General features: G+C 41.8%; 1 protein-coding gene across 4 annotated transcripts in view; it reads right to left on the reverse strand.

Annotated features, from left to right (window-relative positions):
* Positions 1-21,981, reverse strand: part of Rarb (retinoic acid receptor beta) — a 693,377-nt gene that overhangs the window by 127,726 nt on the left and 543,670 nt on the right. For all 4 annotated transcript variants that reach the window (XM_047532671.1, XM_047532672.1, XM_047532674.1 and 1 more), the window contains one exon: positions 3,359-3,507. In XM_047532671.1, coding sequence (XP_047388627.1) covers positions 3,359-3,507 — 149 coding nt within the window. The remainder of the gene's footprint in view (positions 1-3,358; positions 3,508-21,981) is intronic.

Consider the following 21,981-nt stretch of genomic DNA (forward strand, 5'->3'; position numbering starts at 1 on the left):
CTATAGGTCAACCATGGGTTCACTGGTGAATCTGCTGGTTGCCCAAAATGATATCATACATGTGGCCCATTCTAAATATCACGTTATATATAGGGAAAACTCCAAAAAAAAAGTTGCTTCTCCATCCATGACCCAATTATTTCAAGGGAGAGAGTCCAAATAGTCTTCAATAGGATTAATTTTTTCAGACTAACAGAGCATAGATTGACATGTATTTTCTCAAGACATTTTGGATATGTGTATCAAAAGCCTTAAAAAAAATGCATAAAACCACTTAGAATGCCCACTTCTACTAATTTATCCTGAAGAAATTATCAGAGGTACACTGAAAGGCGTATGTTTTTAAGGTTTTATTTATAAAAGAGGCAAACTGGAAACACCCTAATTGTATATAACAATATTAACTAACCAAATTATAACCATGAATAATTACATTAATTGTGTGACCATAAAAATATACAGTTGTTGAAGTTCTGGTGATGAGATGTTATTAAGCTTCAAAAAGAAGTTTAAAAACCAATACACAACAAAAATCCTATTTTTATAAAACTTTTAAACAACAACAATGCAAATACTCATAGAAAGACTGAGTTTTAACAGGGGTTTTCTTCCAAGGTGTATGTATATACACATACACACACACACACACACACACACACACACACACACATATATATATATATATATATACATATATATATAATAAACTCTTCACTGTGTTGGTAATTTTTAAAAATAATCATAAGATTGTTTTATACTTTAAAACTTGTATGTCTTTCTTTAGCTGCTATATTCTACATTTGCCTTCCCATGTTTTTTAGTTTTGTGACTTTTTTTTTCACTATAGATTCCCAGAAGTAAAAATGCAGACTAAGTCTTTCTCCACAACCAGGAAGAAAGGCATTCTGCATGTCCAGAGGCCCACCAACAACAAAAAAATGATCAGATTCAACATCTGGCTGGAGAATTCATCTGATCTGGCTGGGTTTATGGTTCTGTTAAAAAGATATACCATCCTGTGTCTCTGGACCACTTAGCTGAGTTTATCCAAGCTGTTTGTGCTGGTATGGGTTTTGTTTTAGTTGGGGTTTTTCCTAAAGAGTCAGAATCCCAAGTTAAACCAAGAGGTCAGAGAACGAACTGACTGTGACTGGTGAAAACGGTTTGCACTGTACAGACTGGGAAATGGCTCACTCTGCACGTCCTGGCCTGGGCCACGAGGGAGGACCACGTTGGATTGTTTCTTTCCCCAGGACATTAGGAGAGCAGGCAGACAGAGAAACAACACACTCTTCTCAAATTTCTGGACATGAGATGACTTAAAAGTTTTTGGATATAGAAAAAGCAACTTTTCATTTGACTTTTGAATGAACACCAGAAAATGATTTATTTGTAAGTTCACAGCAAATGGACACAGTGAACTAGCATTCTGCTGAAGCCTTCCCAAATCTCAGGATACATTTCATTAGATGCAGCTAAGGGGTACCAATAGTAGAATGATAATTAGATGCACTTGTTCTTTAGCCAATAATCAGCTGGATTCCCATTTAACTCTTCTCTCCACCATACTGAAAGCTACTGGAAGAAAGGGAATTCCTTGAAAAAGGCACTCAAAATCCCAGAGGGTGAGAGGTGTTCCTAAGTCTTTGGTGAATTTCCCTGAGTTAGCATTACCCTGTAAAATGACACATGCTTATCTACATGATCTGAAAAGAAGGGGATGAGTCCCATCATTACTTTGAAGGGCTGAGTGGCATTTACACGTTTGTTCGGCCTGTATCTTTAACACTTACTATATGCCAGATCATGTGTGAGGAGCTGGGCCACAGAGCTAGGGTCCCTACCCACTTGTGTTCACAGGAATTAGACATGGAGTGGGGTAGACTGAATACAAAAAATGACACCTACTTTTCTCCCCCTACGTCCATTCCCTTTATAATGTGACTTTGAAGCTCCTCCCACTAAAAATATTCCCACCCATCAAGTCTAGACTGACAGGAAGGGGTTGCTTCTGCACCTAGGCACCTGTGTGCTTCTGTGCTCTCCTCTGGACCCCTGCCTTTGCCAATAACCTGGACTGACCAGAGACACATGGGGCAGCACAGCTGAGACCAGATCAACCTCCCAGACAAGCCTGGCCCAAACTGCCAACACAGAGAGTCAAAGCTAAATAAAAGACTGCTGTCTTGCTGGGTGTGGTGGCACACACCTGTAATCCCAGCGGCTCAGGAGGCTGAGGCCGGAGGATGGCAAGTTCAAAGCCAGTCTCAGCAACTTAGTGAGGCCCTAAGCAATTCAGGGATACCTCATCTCTAAATAAAATATAAAGCAGGGCTAGGCATGTAGCTCAGTGGTTCAGTGCCCCTGGGTTTGGTCCACAGTAAAGACTGCTGTCTTAACTCATTAAGATTTAGCCTTTTTTTTAAATACAACAGGGTCTAACCAACACATAGAGTGAGTGAGGAAGTGCTAATTCTGATAAGCCAAAGAGAAAAGCGCTGTGGAGCACGCGTAATATTACTCCAACATGTTAACAACTACGAATGAATCATGCAATTTAGATGTATAAACAACAGAGCTGAGCGGCCATCCAGAGAGGACTTAAATTAAATGTCTAGGGAAGGGCTGCCTCAAGACAGCCACAGTTCCTTTGAGAAACTCTGATATGGAATTTGCCTATGAGTCTTTTTTGTTTTGTTTTGTTTCTTTCTCTTTTAAGAAACCTAAGCTCTTTCACTCAATTAAGCCTGTTGGACTTGATAACAGTTGTCTAGCTTGATTCAAAGCAGCCATATCCTCTCTGACACACGTTCAGCCTCCAGTACTCTGTAGGCAGGAACTTTAAATCCAACTCTCTTGAATTTATGACACACATACAGTAGCAAGTCCCTACAGGCTGAAAATCAAACTGTAATTCAAAGGCCACAGGGCTGAGGAAACAGCCAGGAGATAAATCCTAATTTCAACCTTGGATTGTCTGCAAGTTGATTCAGCCGACTGTCAGTCATATTTAAAAATAAAATAAAACTACAAAGATACCAGATGGCATGTTCTAAAAAGAAACAGGATGATGCTTTTCAGGACTCCTTCAAAAGGTTCTTATCATCTAAAAAGAACTGCTATGTGGGGTGTTTTCAGGGCCGTAGCATCTTTAACCCCAATCAGTCATTTGCAGATGTTTCTGAATTTTAAACTAAAAAGAGATACAAGGAAGCAGTGAAAGCCATCAAATGCAACCTCACCCATCACACTGACTGGAGGTGACCCTACAGATGTCCGAGCGGCCCATTTCTGGAGCTGAGTAGGTCACCTCTTGCGAGCACTGGCAGAATGACGGCCCACGAGCATGGGTACTCACCTTACAGCCCTCACAGGCGCTGACCCCATAGTGGTACCCTGATGATTTGTCCTGGCAGACGAAGCAGGGCTTGTACACTCGAGGCGGGGGGAGTGGAGATGGAGGGCTCGGGACCAGTTCCTCAGAGCTGGTGCTCTGGGTTTCGATCGCTGCAATGGAGATGGGCGGGGAGAGAGAAAAGAGAAGACGCATTTCAGTTCCTTCATTGTCAGTAAACTCGCGTGCCTCTGCCCCAAGTTCCGCAAGAACACTAGCAGGGATGCGCTCATACAAACAGCTGTCACTGTAGGGCCAGCAGGAGCCACACTGACATTGACGTGGTACCTGTGGTTCACAGAGCCATTTCATGCATCTCTAATCTGAAGCTCCCCATAGCATGATGGGGGTGATGATTTTTATCACCAATATGTCCTCAAGAGAAACAAACTCAGAGAGGGCAGGGACTTGTCTGAGACCAGCAGGACAGTGGCAGAGCCAAGGCCCTAACCCAGATCTCCTCACTACCACTCCCTGGAGTTTTTGACTCTTCTGTTTCACCTAGCTTCTGCCTCATGTAGACTCAGAGGACTTGTCTGATTACTTAATCACAATTTCCTTAGGCAAAAAATGAAGACAGTTCCTAAAATTGGTCATTCCATGAGTATATGGCAAAGGTTTTTAACAACAGCTGTAGCTGAACTCCATTGACAGGAATACAAGTAAGACCTCTGCTTAGAGAATGGTCTTTGGGCCCAAAGCATCAATATCACTTCAGAGCTTATTAGAAACTATAGTATCAGGTCTATGAAAAAAAGTTTGTATTTTGACAAAACACCCAGGTGTCTGAATGCACAATTAATGTTTGACAAGCAGTGGGTTTTACCTAATGATGGCACAGAGGATCATGGCTCACTTCGGATTATGTTGCTCTTTATTACAGATTTTATAATAAATCTAGTTTAAACGACATGATCCCCCATTTCATTATCTAACCACCCAAATTCCAGGGGATATGGGAATTCACAGAACTGAGACCAGAGTGTCCTCCCACCCCTATTCTCTAGGGTTATATTCAAAGTCAAAGCAAGAACTGGCCCTACTCCTACTGCAGGGGGGGGGGATAAAAAGGCCATATAACATACAGAGGATAAATAAATAACATTCCAGGGTTAAGTAACGTTCCAGAATCTTTCAGCCTCCAAATCACTTTACAATATACAGAACATTTCTCATAGTACCAAAGTTGCTCCGCTGCTTATAATTGGCCAGATTAGATATTTTACTGTTTTCTCCACTAACCAAACTTCTCCCATGTCAGGTAAACTCCAACCAAAGAACATGTTGTTAATCCATCCCTATCTCAGTATCTAGCTCCCACCCCAGGCCAGCAATCACCTCAACTACTACAACAGCCTTCTCATTGGCTCCCTGTGCCTGCACTTGCTACCCTAAGAGACATTCTTCAATCAAGCAGTCGAGATCATTATTCAAAAGTTAAAACTGGCCAGGTGTGCTGGTGCACACCTGTAATCCAGCAGCTCAGAAGGCTGAGGCAGGAGGAGAACAAGCTCATAGCCAACCTCAGCAATTTAGCAAGGCCCTAAACAACTTAACCAGACCCCATCTCAAAATTAAAAAATAAAAAGGGCTGGGGACGTGGCTCAGTTGTTCAGCACCCCTGGGTTCAATCGGGGGTACCAAAAAAAATTGAAATAAACCTCTCTCACTTGGCTATCTAAACCCCCCACTAGTCACGAATCTCACCTAAGTCAAATTCTTTACTGTGTTCTACAATGCTTTTCATAACATGCCCCCTTACCAACATCACTGGCGTTCAATGATTCCCCTCAATTACCGAGTTCTAAATAATAGGCTTCTATTCAGTCTCTTGAATAGGCCAAGTTCTTTTTTATTTTTTTTATTTTTTTCGGTATTGGGGATTGAACTCAGGGGCACTCAACAACTGAGCCACGTCCCCAGCCCTATTTTGTATTTTATTTAGAGATGTCTCACTGAATTGCTTAGTGCCTCTCTTTTGCTGAGGCTGGCTTTGAAACTCACAATCCTCCTGCCTCAGCATCCCAACCTGCTGGGATTACAAGCAAGTACAACTGCGCCTGGCTAGGCCAAGCTCTTTATCAATTTGAGACTACTGTACTGCATCTAGGTGTAGTGGCCTTTGCCTATAGTCCCAGCAACTGGGGAGGCTGAAGCAAGAGATTTCTTAAGCCCTGGAGTTTTTAGGGAAACCCTGTCTCAAACAAGCACAATAATAAGTAGATAAATAAGACCATTGTACTAACAATTTCCCCTACCTGGAAATTCTCAGAACTTCATGTGTCTGGTTATTTTTCATCTCTTAGATTTCAGAGCAAATGTCACCTTCTCAGAGGTGATTTCTGTAACTAAAATGCCCTCCCAAGGTTGGGGGAGAAGCTGAATGCTAGAGCGTGTGCTTAGCATGTATGAAACTCTGGGTTCAATCCCCAGCACAAGAGAGGACAGAAATGACAGAAATGTCCCTTCCACTCCCCATCACTCTATTCCATTATTTTATCTTTCTTTTTATAGCACTTTAACTGTTGTTCAAATTCATAAAATTTACCTGCATACATATTATATTCCACACACACACCCCGCCACCCCGCCCACACATACTAAATATGGATTTCATGGGACCAAGAAACCTACCTGCCTTGTTTACAACTGTGTTCTGGGGCTAAAAGAGGTCCTAGCACATAGCAGATAATCAATAAATATTTGCTGAATTAATTCATGAACTTTTTCCTTTTCCTTTCTCATTTCAAGCATTAAGTGCCCCTTGAAGTAGTTAAATGAAAAAAATTAGAAATCAAATAGCTCTCTTATACTCATTTGCTTCCTTAAAGAAGTAATTAATTAGCCCTTTGGAACAGAATCAAGTATAATTATAGTATTTTCATAATTCAGAAGAATCTTGGAATGAATTCATTGGAGCAATGAAAGTCCTAGTAGATAAATCTATTAGTCTTTATTAGTTAGACCCAAGATGTTTGGAACTAAGACACCAATCTCAGGTGCAACTAGAAGCCCTGATCTGGATACTGTGGTACAGAGATGCCAAGTGTTCACAGAAGGGTAGCTTCTGAGATGTCACTAACGCTTACCAGCTATCCAGCTGTAAATGCAAAAGCGCTCCTCATGCTGAGCTAATCAGCTTCACTGAAAGCAAACGAGGAATAACGACATCAACAAGAAAACACTACTTGTTAAAATTAAAAAGCAATATACTGATCATAGCTAAAATCCAAGAAATTGCACACACAATCACCCACATTCTTTCACTCAAAGACACCCTCTGCAGTCATCTCCAAACACATCCGGCCAGACTTTTTCTGTGCACAGAAAAGTGGTTTTGCCTGTTTGCTTATTTACCAAAGTAGAATCATCCGAAGGTTGTTTGGGATGTTGTCTCTTTAATTTATGATACCCTGAGTTCATTTCCTTGTCAATAAATATTTTTCCTGCAAAACATTCCATTGTGACGAATATCTTTGCAGCTGATCTCAGCACATCTCCAACTATGTCTTCTGATAAATTTTCAGAAGCAGAATTATTAAAAAGGATGCTATTTCAAAAATATTTTGTTAGCTTTTATTTCACATTGATAAACTGACTTCTAGAAAGACTGGCAATTTACACTCCTCCTGTTGACATGAATGAGTCCCTCACTACATCCTTCCAAATCTTGGGGGTTGGTTTGATTTGTGTGCTTCTACTTTCACTCATATGTGTCAGCGGCTCTGACAGAGCCATGTCATCACCACTATGATCAATCCTGCATTGTGTTCTTCACAGAAACAAGGTGTGTGGGGGGAGGGGGTAATGTTCTACTCGCTCCTGTAGAACAGCTAATCTGGCTTGTCTAGGAAAGTTGTAAATAGATTTCTGTTAGGGCTGGGTTCAGCTGTCAGGAGTTATGCTCTGAATTTTAAAAGTGGGTGGTAATTTCCATAAATATGCCACTTCCAATATATGCACTGAGGAGAGTCCAACACGTCCTCCTCCCAAAGAGAGGACACAGAATTATAGGCAATGTAATGCCGAAAAATTCAGGGCAAAGCAAACAAAAAGGCAGAGGCTTATAGGATGTTGAAAAATCCTGAAACATATTTATTCTCACACAAACACACACACACACACACACACATATATATTTTTCCCCCACTTCAGTGCTGAGGATGGAACCCAGGGACTTACACATGCTAGGCAAGCACTCCACCACTGAGCTACATCCCCAGCTTGACATTTTACAAAGGTTGGTAAAGGCTTTTTTCTAAAGATGAGAGTCATTTGTAACACATGAATGAATCCAGAGGGCTTTTCCTAAACAGATGCCATGAATGAAAATGTCCTGTTGTGAACAATCGATGTGAGAGCCCTGGACTTTTAAGGCTTTGGTGAGTTTACCAGTAACGCTAGGGGCTTTCCCATTTTAGCACAGTGGAGTCTCCAATTGTTTATGTGTTCAACTGTTTATTTCACTGACTAACATACCAGGCGTTGTGTGACACACTATGGAAAGTGCATGGTGTAATCCCTCATCTTTGACAAGTTCCACCTAATAGAGAATAAACTGATGATTAGAATATAATAAAGCAGTTCCCAATTGAGGTTTCACATTAGAACTACCTGGGGAGCTTTTAAACTATCTAACACCCAAGTTATAACCTAGACCTCTTACCTTAGGAATGAATCTCTTCTTAAAAAATTCATTCCCACAGTAGAATGAATTGGACATGACTTTCCTATGTGTATATATGTACAACAAAAAAAAATGGGAAGTTATACTCCATGTATGTGTGATATCTCAAAATACATTCTACTGTCATGTGTAATTAAAAAGAATGAATTTTTTAAATTAAAAAAGGGGTACTTAAAAATTTGAATAAAATAAAATCATTTCCAGTGAATCCAAATTGAAATAGTTTGACAATTACTGATATAAAGATAGGGCCCTACAGGTAGTATTTAGCTCAGGAGAAATCAAGGGAGGCTTCCCAGAGGGGGAGATGGGGCTATGCTCTGAAAGATGAGTTGATTCTTCCTGTTGTGTTTTGTATTTTAAGTCCTACAAATGTCATTAAAGAATTCAACGCTAAAAGAAACAGAAAAAAAAAAAATCTTACATATAATGAGTAACAGTGATCTTCAAAAAAATTTTCCCACTGAGGGTAAAGAATTAAATATTTAGCTATACATATTCAGATATGATCCTCAGAATTGGCAGTCTATGGTCCTTTACTTCTTCTATGTGGTCTATAACTATGAAAATAACACAATCCCAAAAAAGAAAAAAGAAAAAAAAAAAAAAATTCAGTGGTATAGTCAGATCACCAAAGCTGGTCTTGGGATAACATGCCAAGACAAGTTCTATAATTATAACCAGGATATGGCAGCAAGATTAAAGATCTGTACTTCAATGCAAATTCTTGCCTCTTTAGTAATGTAGCAAGAGCAGACCCTGACCAGGTTTATTAGGGATATCTGCTGTGTTCTCCTCCCCCAATAAAGACAGTGGGAAACACAGTGGGGGGCCAGCCAGTGGCTCCCCTTTCACTGGGCATTTTTGGTACTTATGGTAGATACAGAGAGCTCTGCCATTGATCTGTTCACTGTCATCCTGCTTAAATCAATAATCTATTAGTCCCTTTAAATTAGAGTTAGATTCATCAAATGCCCTTGAGAGGCCTCAAACATTCTGTTCCTTATTCCAGGCAAGCACAATCAGTCTATGGAATGATAAAATTTTTGCTCAAAAACTCTGCCGGCTCAGCAGACAATGTGTTCTGTATTAGCTCATTCAGCGATCTCAGGCAGGCCAAAAAAGCAGTTTTGAGGCTTCCCAGGGGGAAAAGAGCCTTGTGTCATTCAATAAAACAACTGCACTCCAGCCATCCTGATGTGATTTCAGTTTGGGGAAGCAGTCTTTGAGGAATAATTCGGATCTGCTTTTCGCCTCCTGCTTTTATTTATTTCCTTGCTTACTTATCGACTTATTCAGTTCTGTTTGGCGACTGCTTCCCCAACAGGCAGAGAGGTTCCAATGTGGTATTCAAACAGCGAAGCAGATGGACCGCCTTGCTTGGTCAGGGAATGGCCAAGGCAGTGGTACTTCTGCACCTTGGGGCGAGATGGATGCTTGGATCTCTGGGTCCCTGCCCAGAGCAGTGGCAGCAGTGGAGATGCTGAGAGAGCACCTCTGAGCTGCAGGCCCAGGGAACACTGAGCCTTCAGGTAACCTACAGTGAACGAGCTTGCACTGGCAGAAGCTCCTGGCCCACATTTACACCTCTACAGCCCCATAACAGAGAAGACAGTCACCGAAGAGAACACAGCTAGAGTCACCTTCCTTGTAAAATTAGTCATGAACCTTGTTTGCCTTTAAATCAAAGTTCCTTAAAGTGTGGTCCAGACCAGCAGCAGAAATCTTACGGGTGGAGAGACAGACATTGTGAGTTTCAGGCTGTCCACGGTGAAGGATCATTACATACTCTCTCCCCATCCCCCATCCCTCATGGATTGCTCAATTTCAACAAAAGAAAGTCTCTGGAAGAAAGTAAATGAGGAAAAACAAAGATGTCCAAAGCACAAGCTCCAACTTTAAAAAAAAAAAAAAATTGTATTTGACAGACATAGAATTCTTCTATCAAATTGCTATAAAAGTTTCAAAACACTTGCTCTCAATTTCTGCATTTCTCCTGCTGTGAACCAGCAACAGGCAGCTCAGACACCAGTCCCTGGACCAAATTCTGAAAAGCTCTGCTCTAAAGCCACTTCACACTCAGAGGTTGTTTGCAGACAAAACAAAAACAAAGCTCAACCAAACCTGCGCCGATTGGAACTGTACAAAAGCAGAATACTAGTGTTCCCACTGACGCAGCTTTCTCAAACACTGCCACAACTCTGGGGGTGATTCACTGCCTAAATAAAAGCATAAGAGTAATGACGCTGCTGCCTGTGAGGAGGCCTTGGCACCTAAGAACTCAACTCACCTGAGAAAACACAGTATAAATGTCCTTGTTGTTACAACACACCTGAGTGTCATTTAAACAGAGAAAGTCTCCAACAATAGTTCCCTTCACGATTCCTTACATGCTTGGCATTTTTCTAAAGGTTAGATTAAGCAGCAGATAACATTTTTTAAGAGTGCTCAGTATACTTTTCTTTCTTGGTGAGACTTAATTTACGGCTGGCTAACCCCTGTTGACAGACTGCAGGGTTTTATGTTGGGCCTGATTAGAGAGAGGCAGGCAGGCATCGGGCATTATGAAAGTCCTGCCTTTTTACTAGAACCTTCTATGATTAAGACAGTCTTTTAATGCACTCTCTGGGCAGCTGAGCCTTAAAAGAAAAAGGACTTGTAAAGCAAAAGGCATTTCCTGCATGGCCCCAGGGGAATTTTGAGCCCAGAGCTCCGGGGTCCCGGGGGCGGCAGTAATTTCAGCTAATTAAGGGAGAATAGCAAAGTGTTGCATTTGATCGAGACTTTCAGTTGGGCTGCATTTTTGTTGGCACCAAGGAGGGCCTATCTGGACGCCCCCTTCCCATTTTCTGTGGATTCACTGCAGGATTGCAAAGCCCACAGCTCACATACATTAAGGAGAGAGTCAAAGGAAACGCCAAAGTTCAACTAAAGTACAAGTAATTAGAACCAGATTCTCCGCTGCCGCTGGTGGGTGCGCATGCGTGTGTGAGCGCGTGTAGACGTTTTATTAAAATGTCATTTACATGCCTCCAAATGTTCAAGTGGAGTGGGGGGAGGAACTGTGTAGTGTCGCTCATTGCATTTTCATGTCACCTCTTCTTGAGAGGTTCTGCTTTTAATCATCTTTCAGGAGAAGCGGTTTGTTTCCACACACATGGGTTTTGCAAATCTGTGAACCGCATTCTGAAATTAGGTAATTGTCGAACAAGAAAAGTTCTGCTTTGAAATCGTCTTGCCTCACTCTGTGGCTGCTTTTGTTATTATTAAGCAGCTCCAAGATTAGTCCCGGGTTTGGGGCAGGCGAGGAAGGGAGGGGGCGGGAGCGAAGGAAAACATCGTTGCGGCCCTTGGCAGTCTTGACTCAGTAACCTGCCCGTGACCCTGAAGAAGTGTGTGTTTGCCCGGGTCACTGTGGATCCTGGCCGAGGGCCGGAGCTGGGTTATGAGAATCCCTGCTATTCTGACCACACATGTAACAGGTGCTGGACACAGGCAGGGGACAAAAGGAGGGGTCTGGGGGGAACACTTTGATTTTTGCCTCTTTAAAGAAAGCCTTGCTTTTCAAAGTGTGAACCTGGACCAACAGCATCATCGTCATGATCTGGGAAATTGTTAAAATGCAGAACCTCAGCTCCACCCCAGACGTGTGGCATCAGAATAGGCATCTTAGCAAAATCCCCTGGTAATTCCTACACACATGAATGTTTGAGACGCTAACATTAATTAAAAAAAAAAAAGTCTTTTCATTGCCCTACCTGCCTCTAATCTCAAATTGTTTGCTGAGTCAGTTTGGCGTGGGAACTCCATCAGCTTCCCCTCTATACAGGTCTGTACTAAGTACTCCACCTTGTTAAGTGCTTAATACATTAAGATCTTCAGGCTGTGTTTATCCTCACCGTAAACTAAAAGCCTTCCTTCTCTCCCACGGAATTTTAGAAGCAGCTGTTAGCTGGCAGTGGGTTCAAAGTTACACAGGAAAAGCCTGAACTAATAGTAACTACTATTTATTGAGCACTTACTATGCGTCATGGGTCCTGCTAAGTGCTTAATGCATATTAACTCATTTGCTCCTCCACAGAGCCACAGGGAGAGGAAGGGCCAGGAGCTCTTCACCTTAGGATAAGGAGATTTAAAATACAACAATGCTTTTAGCCTCTCCAGTTGGCTGAAATATGCATGACTATTATTTCATTAAAATCCACAGCTTTCTAACTTTACATTTACCATTTTCTTTGTTTGTTTAGGCTTGAAATGTCACCGGGTGGGGTCTGCTTGGGCCTACTTGCTCAAATTGGAAAACTGCAGAACTATGTAAACTCTCTTTCTTTTAATTCATGGTTATGATTTCCCAGAGCCTGATATGGTTATATGTGACAAGCCAGTCTGGGCTCAAGACCCATTCCTCACTCTGGCTTGTAGCTATACCTGTCTGGGCTCATGACCTTGATTTCTGGGACTGACTTTTACCATGGGGAGCGCTTTCATATTTTCACAAGTGTCCAGGACACATTCAATACCTACATTAAGTTTTCATAATATGTATTTTTGCTTTAAGGAATTTGTTCTAAAATTATCTCATATGGTGTTTTGTGTGATGCTTTAAATCACTGTTTTCTAGAACATAATAAGATAGCTTATGACGGGGTTCAAATAAATTCTCCCTTAAAATCACTTACCGGCGGACACATTTAACTGCTTATTAATGATCTGAACTGGGAGGCATCAGAAACGAAACTGCATTAAGGGAACAAACGCTGAACAGGTCTCGGGAGTCATGTGTGGATGAAGCTAATTGCCTAGCAATATTAAGGTCCCCCTGAAGAGTTTATCTCAACACCAAATGATTCAGTTCCATCGTCCCCTTCTAATCAGGATTCCCATAATTTTTAAAGAGCAATTATCACAGTAATAAATGACATTCTTTTATCTGTTCAAATTTCCTGCATGCAAAATAGGCTGAAACGAGAGCATTAAAGTCTATATCACTTCAGATACATATTTTTTTTTGCTTATGTATTGTAAACACATTTGAAAACCATGTTAGTATTGACCTCATCAAAAAGTAATGGAATATTTAAGGAAGACAACAATAGAACTATGTTTTGTTACATGCCTTATCCACTTCTGACTTCTGAGCAAGTTCAAGTATGATTGATTACGCCAGAATTTAGTCAAACCCTTCTTTCTTGAAAATAATATTGCTCTGGGTGTTTAAGCTACCAGTTTGCTACAAAATAGTTTTTCTGTTTTGACTTGTGTTTTACAGGTATGTGCAATGTTAACAACCTAAAATAACTGTGAAACGAGTTTACTCTTCCCAGTGTACGTTTTCTTGGTTCCTAAAAGGAAAGAGAACATCATGAGCCTACGTAAAATGGAGGTGATGGGAAATTCATGAACTTTGCTGCCAGGTGAACTTGGACTTGATTCCCCACCTGCCACTTGCAAATGTAATGGCCATAGAGTTTTCTTTACTTTTCTGAACCTTAGTGTTTCCTCCCTGAAAATTCAGATAATCCTAGAATTCTTGTTGGTAAAAGGGAAACAATGTTTGTGATTTGCCTGGTATACAGCGAGTGCTCAATAAATGACAATCATCTTTGCACACACATCCCCAAAACATTTCTTCTCCATTGACTTTAATCTAGGACAGGGTTTCTAATCTAGGGCAGGATTTCTTGACCAGCACTGATTTTGCCTCTTAGGTATACATTGTAATAGCTGAAGACATTTTTGGCTTTTGCCATTAGGGGCTGCTACTGGCATCTATTAGGTGGAGCCAGGGAGGCTGTGAAACATCTCACAATGCATAGGGCAGGTCCCTTCCCCCTGCCCAAAGAATTATCTGACCCAAATTATAAACAGTGCTCAAGTTGAAAACCCCTGATCCAGGGTGAGTATACTGCTCATGGGGAGGAGTATAGGCAGCAAAGAAAATAATTTCCTATCGTTCAGGTGAAGTGAAAACTGCAGAGTCCTAGAAGACAGAAGGCAAAAATTCAGCTCCTAATTCTGGCTCTTACCAGCAGTCACTCCATCTTCCTGATCCTCAGGGTCCTAATCTAAGAAATGGATGGCGTGCATGGGTATAACATTGCAGGGGTTACACTTTGTAAACTAAAAAACAAAGTATGAAAACACACAAAAAATAGTTGCCAACACTGTTATTATTAGAGTATTGGGGAGAAGTGGCTAAGTCCACACCTTAATGATACAACTAAAATTGTCACTGTCGGAAATGACAGGAAAATCTGTAGTCTATCAACTCTGTAGAGTCTATCAAATCTGCAGAGTCTATCTGTAGAGTCTTCAACAAGAAGAGGATACATTTTAGTACGCACTGTGGGCTAATCACCCCTATTCTGCTTTAAGCATTTTACATATTTTAATTCATTTGATTCCCACAGTGACCCTACGAACTAGCTAGTTTTAGAATTTCTTTTTTACAAGGAAGAAACTAGAGGCAGAGGGAAGCTAGATAACTGGCTCAAGGTCATGCAGTTGACAAGTGATGGGCATGAACTTGAACTTAACTGGTCTTCACATTGAGAGAATGGGTCTGATCCAGGGGCTAAGGGAAAATGGTGGCATCCTCTTTTCTGACTGCCCAGAACTTTTAGGAGCAGCTTTTACCAGCAGCAAGTTCCAGAATCAGAGAATTAGCCCTGCATAAGGACTAAAAATAAAACCAAAAAACTACAAGGAAAGAAACTAAGGAGACAAAAAGAATGCCCTTTTTTTCTTTCCAGTCAGGACTATAAAGCAGGAAAGTCCCCCAGAAGCAGACATGGGAGTTAGAAAGTACTCTGCACACCCACCAGCCCCTCCCACAGGGTCCCCACCAAGAAATCAACTCCCAAGAGGCAGAACGTCAGCCCCAGACCCAGGTCCCAAAGGACGTGGTCCAAGGGTGTGTGACTGAACCCCAACAAGGGATCAGGGGCGGTCACCAGGCCCAGCCCAGGGCTGGAGGGCTCAGCTGGGAGGAGCAGGGGGAGGATTCTGAGGCCACCACCCCTGGCTGGTTCTCCCTACATCACCTGAAGGCCACACACACTCCCTTAACCAAAGCTTATATGGCACAAAAATGAAAATAAGATCCAGAATTCTGAAGTTGTGCTCTTCTGTCATTGTCTACAGAACTGGAAGGCCCAAGGGAGGCATTGAATTGTTCTCTTCCCAAGAGAACTGGGGAGGGTGGGAAGAGTGCCTAGAAACAGACACAGAGTGAGCAACCCTACAGTACCTTCTAGTTGATTCACAGGATGAAGATTTTATTACTTTTGGAGCCCTGCATAATGCATCAGTGCAAAAAGGCGTACTTGCTGATATTCCACTTAAAAAGACTCTCTGCTTTCTCATACACAATTATTCGGGTTCTAGAACAGTGCTATGTTGTCAATTTGCTAGGATGATATTGATTTTTTTCCTGTTTCTAACAGTGTTTTCTTTCTTTTTTTTTTTTTTTTTAAATGTTTTTTAGTTGTAGATAGACAAAATACCTTTATTTTATTTATTTATTTTTTTTATGTGGTGCTGAGGATAGAACCCAGGGACTCACATGTGCTAGGCAAGTGCTCTACCACTGAGCCACAACCCCAGACTGTAACAGTGATTTCTTGCTAGGAGAAAGTTGAAAGTTTCAATGCACTTTAGTTTTATTTCTTTAAAAACTTTCAAGGAAAACTTGAAAATAAAAATTAGTAGAAGACATTCACAAACCTTCCGACTGTGAGGAATTTCCCCTACTCAGGTTCTTCTGGGATATTCCCAGAATTTGTTCATCTTCACAGACCACTTGTTTGAGACATATGGTTGGAAATATGAACTGTGAAACTAGTCCTCCTAGATTCAAATCCTAACTCTGCTATTTATGAACTGTGTGACTTTGGGCAAATTACTTAACCTCTCTGAGCTTCAATTTCAGCTTGTATAAAATGATAGTGTGTCTCTCAGTGGATCATTGTGAGGATTAAATGATGCAGCACTACAAAGTGCTCGTCACCAATGCCCACCACCTAGTAGTGCTACACAGCACTACTTTCAGTACTGTATCAAACATGTGCTGAGGAATCTCAATGCCATTCACCCTCTCATCTATCTCCTGTACATCAGTCTCGCATCTTGAGTTACTGACCTTCACTTCCCTTTTCCCTCTCAAAATAGTCTTCCTTCCTCTTGGACCCAAGAGATTCTCGAGAAGCTAAAGTGAGTCAAAAAAAAAGTGGTGCCAGTTTTTCCTACTCACACTCTCCCTCATCTGTTCCTTCCTTCCCAGACCTACGGGCATCGATCCAAAGTGCTGCCACAGTCCTCTCTCCTCACGGGTTTCCCTGGCAAGTCCGCAGTCCAGGCTGCCCAGCACCCTCCAAACAGCTTCTTTCCACACTCCTTTCCACTGTGGCCTCTCCTTTGAGAGCTTCCGACAGCTGCTCAGACCCACAATCTGTGCTGGATGCATCCATTGCAGAAGGGAGGGGCGAGGGAGGGAGTGGAGAGGAGGTAGGAAGGGTGGGGAGATCCGAGAGATGAGCAGTCAATTATGCCAGCTGCTGACCAGGACTCTGCGCCCCTGGCAGAGGCTGAGATGGCCACAGATCCCGGGGTCCACAGAAGCAAGAAGACTCTGTTCCCTGTTCACCAAATAGACAACTAAAAACTACCAGACATCAAATGTGGCCCAAACTAGAGGAAGGATTTGATTTGGGCAACATCACAGACACACGCATAGGCTTCAGCTCTCTTTTCTCCCCGCCCCCCACCCCAGGGACAATCTACCACTGAGCTCCATCTCCAGCCCTTTTTAAGTTTGAGACGGGGTCTTGCAAGATTGCTGAGGGTCTCACTCCATTGCTAAGACTGGTCTCAAACTTGAGATCCTCCTGCCTCAGCCTCCCCAGTCTCTGGTATTACAGGTGTGCACCACCACACCAGGCAACTTTAAATACCCAGGGCTTGAAAAGGTGCCCGTACCTAGCGGAAGCTCCATAAATCCTTCTCTGTGCTATCAAATGAATGGCGATAGCTCCAACCGACTTGGTGGATCCACATCCCACAGAGGCAAGGGAGGGTCTGAGGCATTCCCACATTGCCCCACCTGCATCTGCCTCAGGGCAAAAGTGTGAAGGACACCAGAGATTATGATCATGATCAGTTTGTTTTATCTCCCATATTCATAAGGGGGAAACTCAAGTTTATTTTTTAGAGATTTATTTATTTTCTTGGGTTCATACATAGAGGTGAAATTGATAGATCATGCAGTAGGAACTGAAGATAAGAGAAATTAAATGACTTGGTCAAGGACACACGGTTAGGAAATGGTGTGATCCAGAATTAGCCTGAATCGATATATGGGATTAGTATAAAAGAGCAATCAGGAACTCAGTTCTATTCCTAAGAGCCCTGTGAATATTTGTGTTTCAGGCAGGGTCAGCCAACATGTATGTAACAAAGGGTCTGATAGGAACTATGTCCAGGCTTTGTGACAGCCCCTGAACTCTGCCACCGAGAAGAGCAGCTATAGCTGAGATGTAAATCAATAGGTGGAGCTTGTTCCAATAAAACTTTATAAAAACAGGCCACAGACCAGAAATGGCTCAATTTGCTGACTCCTGTTTCAAGATAAAAGAAATTTAAACTATTTCTTCTTATAGTAACTGTACATGTTACTATAAAATTCCATGCTTTTCCCCACTTTCAGGGTAAAGACAGTGCATGATAGCTGTATGTCACAGAAATGTGGGCAATCTTTTAAAAATCCAAACACTACAGTGGGCTGTAAGAGGCTACACATTTCCTTCAAAACTAACCTCATGTATACATTTTTATTAGTTAGGGAGGTCAATATGTCTACCATAAATACACTTTAAAATTCCTTCCTACATATTCTGTCTATTGGGATTATTTATCATGCCTTGTTCCCTGGCCTAGAGCCAGGCAGAATATGGGAGTTTTAATACCTTTAATCCATTACATGGACTTTTTAGAGCTCTATAAGACAAAATAAAATGCACGCTCATGGTCATATATGCAATAAACCTGATCTGTCACTTAATATTTCATATCCCAATTTATATTTCAGTTGTGACTATTTCCAGCTTACAATGAGCCCAATGACCCGATGTCGGCCACCTTCTTGCTCCAGATTTTTGTTTATTCAGAGAATTCCCGACAATTCATAAATATAAATCACTGTGGACTTCAAGGGGTGGTTATTATTGCTCCCCAATATCCTGATGTTTAAAAATAACTGTCCACAGCTGTATATCACCTGGTATATGATAATATGGCAAATTGGTCATGTTTATTTTTATTGGGTCATGACACCTTGTTTTGATTTTTATTTTGTTCATTTTAAAATTTTTAGTCGCCTTGTTTTGAAAAAGAGGCATGTATTATTTCTACACCTAGTTAGGGCCGTGACACTGGTCCCCAAAGCAGGCCTCCTTCATGAACCACACCTCCCAGCATGCAGGGGTCTAGTTTTTTTTTTCCTCAAATGATTTATAAGATGCACACGTCCTCCCAAACACACATGCGAATGCCACCTGCCTGTCACCTGCACACCCGCTTTTATTGTGAGATGCAGATGTTCACTTATAAGACTCTTGAAATTTCATCGGTTCCTCCAGGGGACAAATTGAACTCTCCTCACACTGGACATTGCAATTCAAAATAATAGCAAGAGACCTGCAGGTAATGGGCCATAATGCTCACTTGATGCCCACTAAAATAGGGTTTAGATCACTTGTTCTCTGTTACCTTTCGTGAAACATCTGTTTCAGATGAGCCAGTTAAAAGTGCATACATCTGTAAATAATAAGCCTGTGTGTGCACATAATTTAATGAATTAAGACATAAAAAGGAATTGAACAGTAGGGGCACAGCAATTAGAGTAACTGCCCATTTTGTTAAAAATGTATTGTTTTCAGCTTTCACTTGGGAACTCTTATTACCGTGGGTTCTGAGGCTTCCAACCTTCCCTACCCACCGCCCCCACTCCTCGCAAAGAAAATAGGCATTTACTTTGTATGGCTGATGCAGAGAAGGATCTCGATGTTACACAGAGCAGAGAGGGCAACACCCATCTGCTTTTCAACTACTTAGGAGGGATGAGCTACCGGAACCTCTCGGTACTTAGGAATTGTCATCTGCAAAATGGGGGTAATCGCCGTGCCTGTCCCTTTGGGCTGCTGTAAGTGTGAGAGGACATAGATTATTTCAAGCACTTGGCACATAACCCGCACTCAGTATTAATTGTGATGATGGTGATTGTTTCATTGTAATAAAAATCAATCACAACCTGAAATCATTACAGGGAGGAAGCACGCCTGATTCAGAAGTTTCTCCTGATGGTTTTACTTTCATTTTGTTTACTTTCTTCACACCATTTCTAGGGATGGACAAAAAGGGGGGAGGAGAGGCCCGGTAATGTCCCGGTTGACAGAACCGTCAGAAAAACTATTTGCATGACACCCTTGTGAGTGCCAGAAGCCCAAAGAAAATATTTTCCCATTTTCAGGGGGTGAGTTTCCTAGAAAACACATTTGTAAGGACTGGCCATAACAGCCAACTTGAACCTTCCAAGTTTTTTGGCAGCCTCCTCGAGATTACTTATGGTGTTTTGAGTAACCCCCAAACAGATAATCAAACAAAAGCAGAGACCACTTGAGATGCTCTGAATTTCAAGTCCATTTCCACTGAACTACACTCGGCATATTCTCTGAGTAGTTAGTATATGTCAGGCAGTGGGTTACAAAGTCAGGCACACAGATGTGAGCAGAAGGCCTGCCTAGCAGAGAGTGCATGGAACTTTCTAGAAGGCAAACTAAAGTTTCCATAGAGTATGGCCTGTTCACCTCCCTCCTCCCTACAGTTTGTTGAGCTGTTCAGGTTGATATGAACGTACCTGTATGCATTTGAAAACCAAGTGTATGTAAAGCTAAGGAATACCAGTTATCTGCCACCATATTACTGCTACAAGGAATAAAATTTAAGTCCAGCCCACTGGGATTCTGTCAAAATCTTAGTTTTGCTTTGCAAAACAAATGTTAACAAAAAGAAGTGCGAAATACTTGCCAGGCCCCAGGAAAAACTGTTCCACCCAGAAGAAAGAGCAGTTAAACAATGACTGAAATCACCACCCTTCAGTATTCTGTTTACCTTCTCCTGCAGTCTATTTACCATCTACATAAAGACATAATTAGACCTTGCTAATAGCAACAGAAGAGAACAGGCTAAAGGGAAAAGGGAATTAAACAGAATGAACAAACACGGGAAAGAATAAAAGCTGGAGTATAGAGAGCTGTGTTGTCCCACACAGTAACTACTGACCACATATGGTGATTGCAAGTTAAATTAATTACCACGAACTAAAATTAAAAATCCACTTCCTCAAATATATCAGCTACCTCTCAAGTGCTCAGGAGCCACATGTGGCTAGTGATCACCACATGAGAAATGTAGATTTAACAGACCATCTCGATCACTGTTAAAAAGCCCTGCTGGATGGAGGTGGGGGATGTACCTGAGCATCCCCCTGATGGTCCACAGTTTACTGAGTGCTGACCAGGGACCAAGAACCATACCAACCCTGGAGAAGCAGGTAACACACACAGTCTGACCTCAGACTTTCCAGTTTACTGAGGGAACCCGGTCAACAAAACACACACCAAGGGAGAAGTGGGTAGAAACACAGAAAACAGTCCACAGCGGGCTGGACTAATAGTAAATATGGTATCAAGTATCCAGTTGTCCAAGGTAAATGTGTTCCATTTTTCACATCTAAAAAAAGTTTTCATAATACAATATTGGGGAAATAGTCTATTTATTGGGTATAATTTGTCAAATATACTCCTTTTGAATAAGACTTGGATCGTAAGGGTTATGGATCCATTTTGCAGTTGAAGCTTACCCACAACAGAGGCAGTGGGTAAAGTCTCTGCCTTCCTCTGCCAAATCACATGGCCTGAACCACAGGGCCCTCCACCAATGAGTCAGCACTTTCCCAGGTCAGACCTGCTTCCAGCTGAAAGCCACTACATCACTTCCAGCAAATCACTCCACTTTATCCGTCCCTATTCCCTCAAAATAGATACTTCAACAGCAATTCGATTTCTTAACATGGTGCATAAAAATCCAAAACACTAACAATATATTTAAAGTCACTAAAAAAGAATATTTGCTGAAAGACCTGGACTAATCATTATGATGCACAGAAGTTTCGCTGATGAGTATCGGTTAAGCTAGGTTTGGGATCCTGCCAATGCAATAGAGATTTAAAATAGGTGGCAAATATAGAAATAGCCATTCAAGTCCACTCTTAGAAAGTTTTCTTCCTCTTTTTTTTTAACATTGTAGCAGGGCTGATCAAAGTGCACCCTCTTACCTGAGCACTAGTATCTGTGTTTATATGAATTACACTAACACGAAAAGCCACGCTTCTCATCTCTCATCTTCCTGAGAATCCTGGGTAAGTACTACACTAATCCTGCCCCAGCCCTGTGAGCTGTGGCAGTCACGACTCAGCCAGCACAGTCCTCAACAACAAACAGGATGTCAAAACAAAGGGACAAAAGTGTAAAATCCTTTGGGCAGAGTTTCCTCCACAATTTGAGGCTGTGGTTTATATTAGAAAAATAATGTAATCAGAGGAAATTATGTGAGCCACAGTTCTTCACCTCGAGTCTGCCTTTTCCCTCACACCAAAATACTCCCTGGCTCATGGCATAATTAGGATTTTTTTTTTTTTTTTGTACCAGGGATTGAATCCAAGGGCGCTTAACCACTGAGCTACATCCCCAGCCCTTTTTATATTTTATTTAGAGATAGGGTCTCACTGAGTTGCTTAGGGCCTCACTAAGTTGCTGAGGCTGGCTTTGAACTCACAGTCCTCCTG

This window comes from Sciurus carolinensis, chromosome 17 (assembly GCF_902686445.1).
Source record: "Sciurus carolinensis chromosome 17, mSciCar1.2, whole genome shotgun sequence".
NCBI lineage: Eukaryota > Metazoa > Chordata > Mammalia > Rodentia > Sciuridae > Sciurus > Sciurus carolinensis.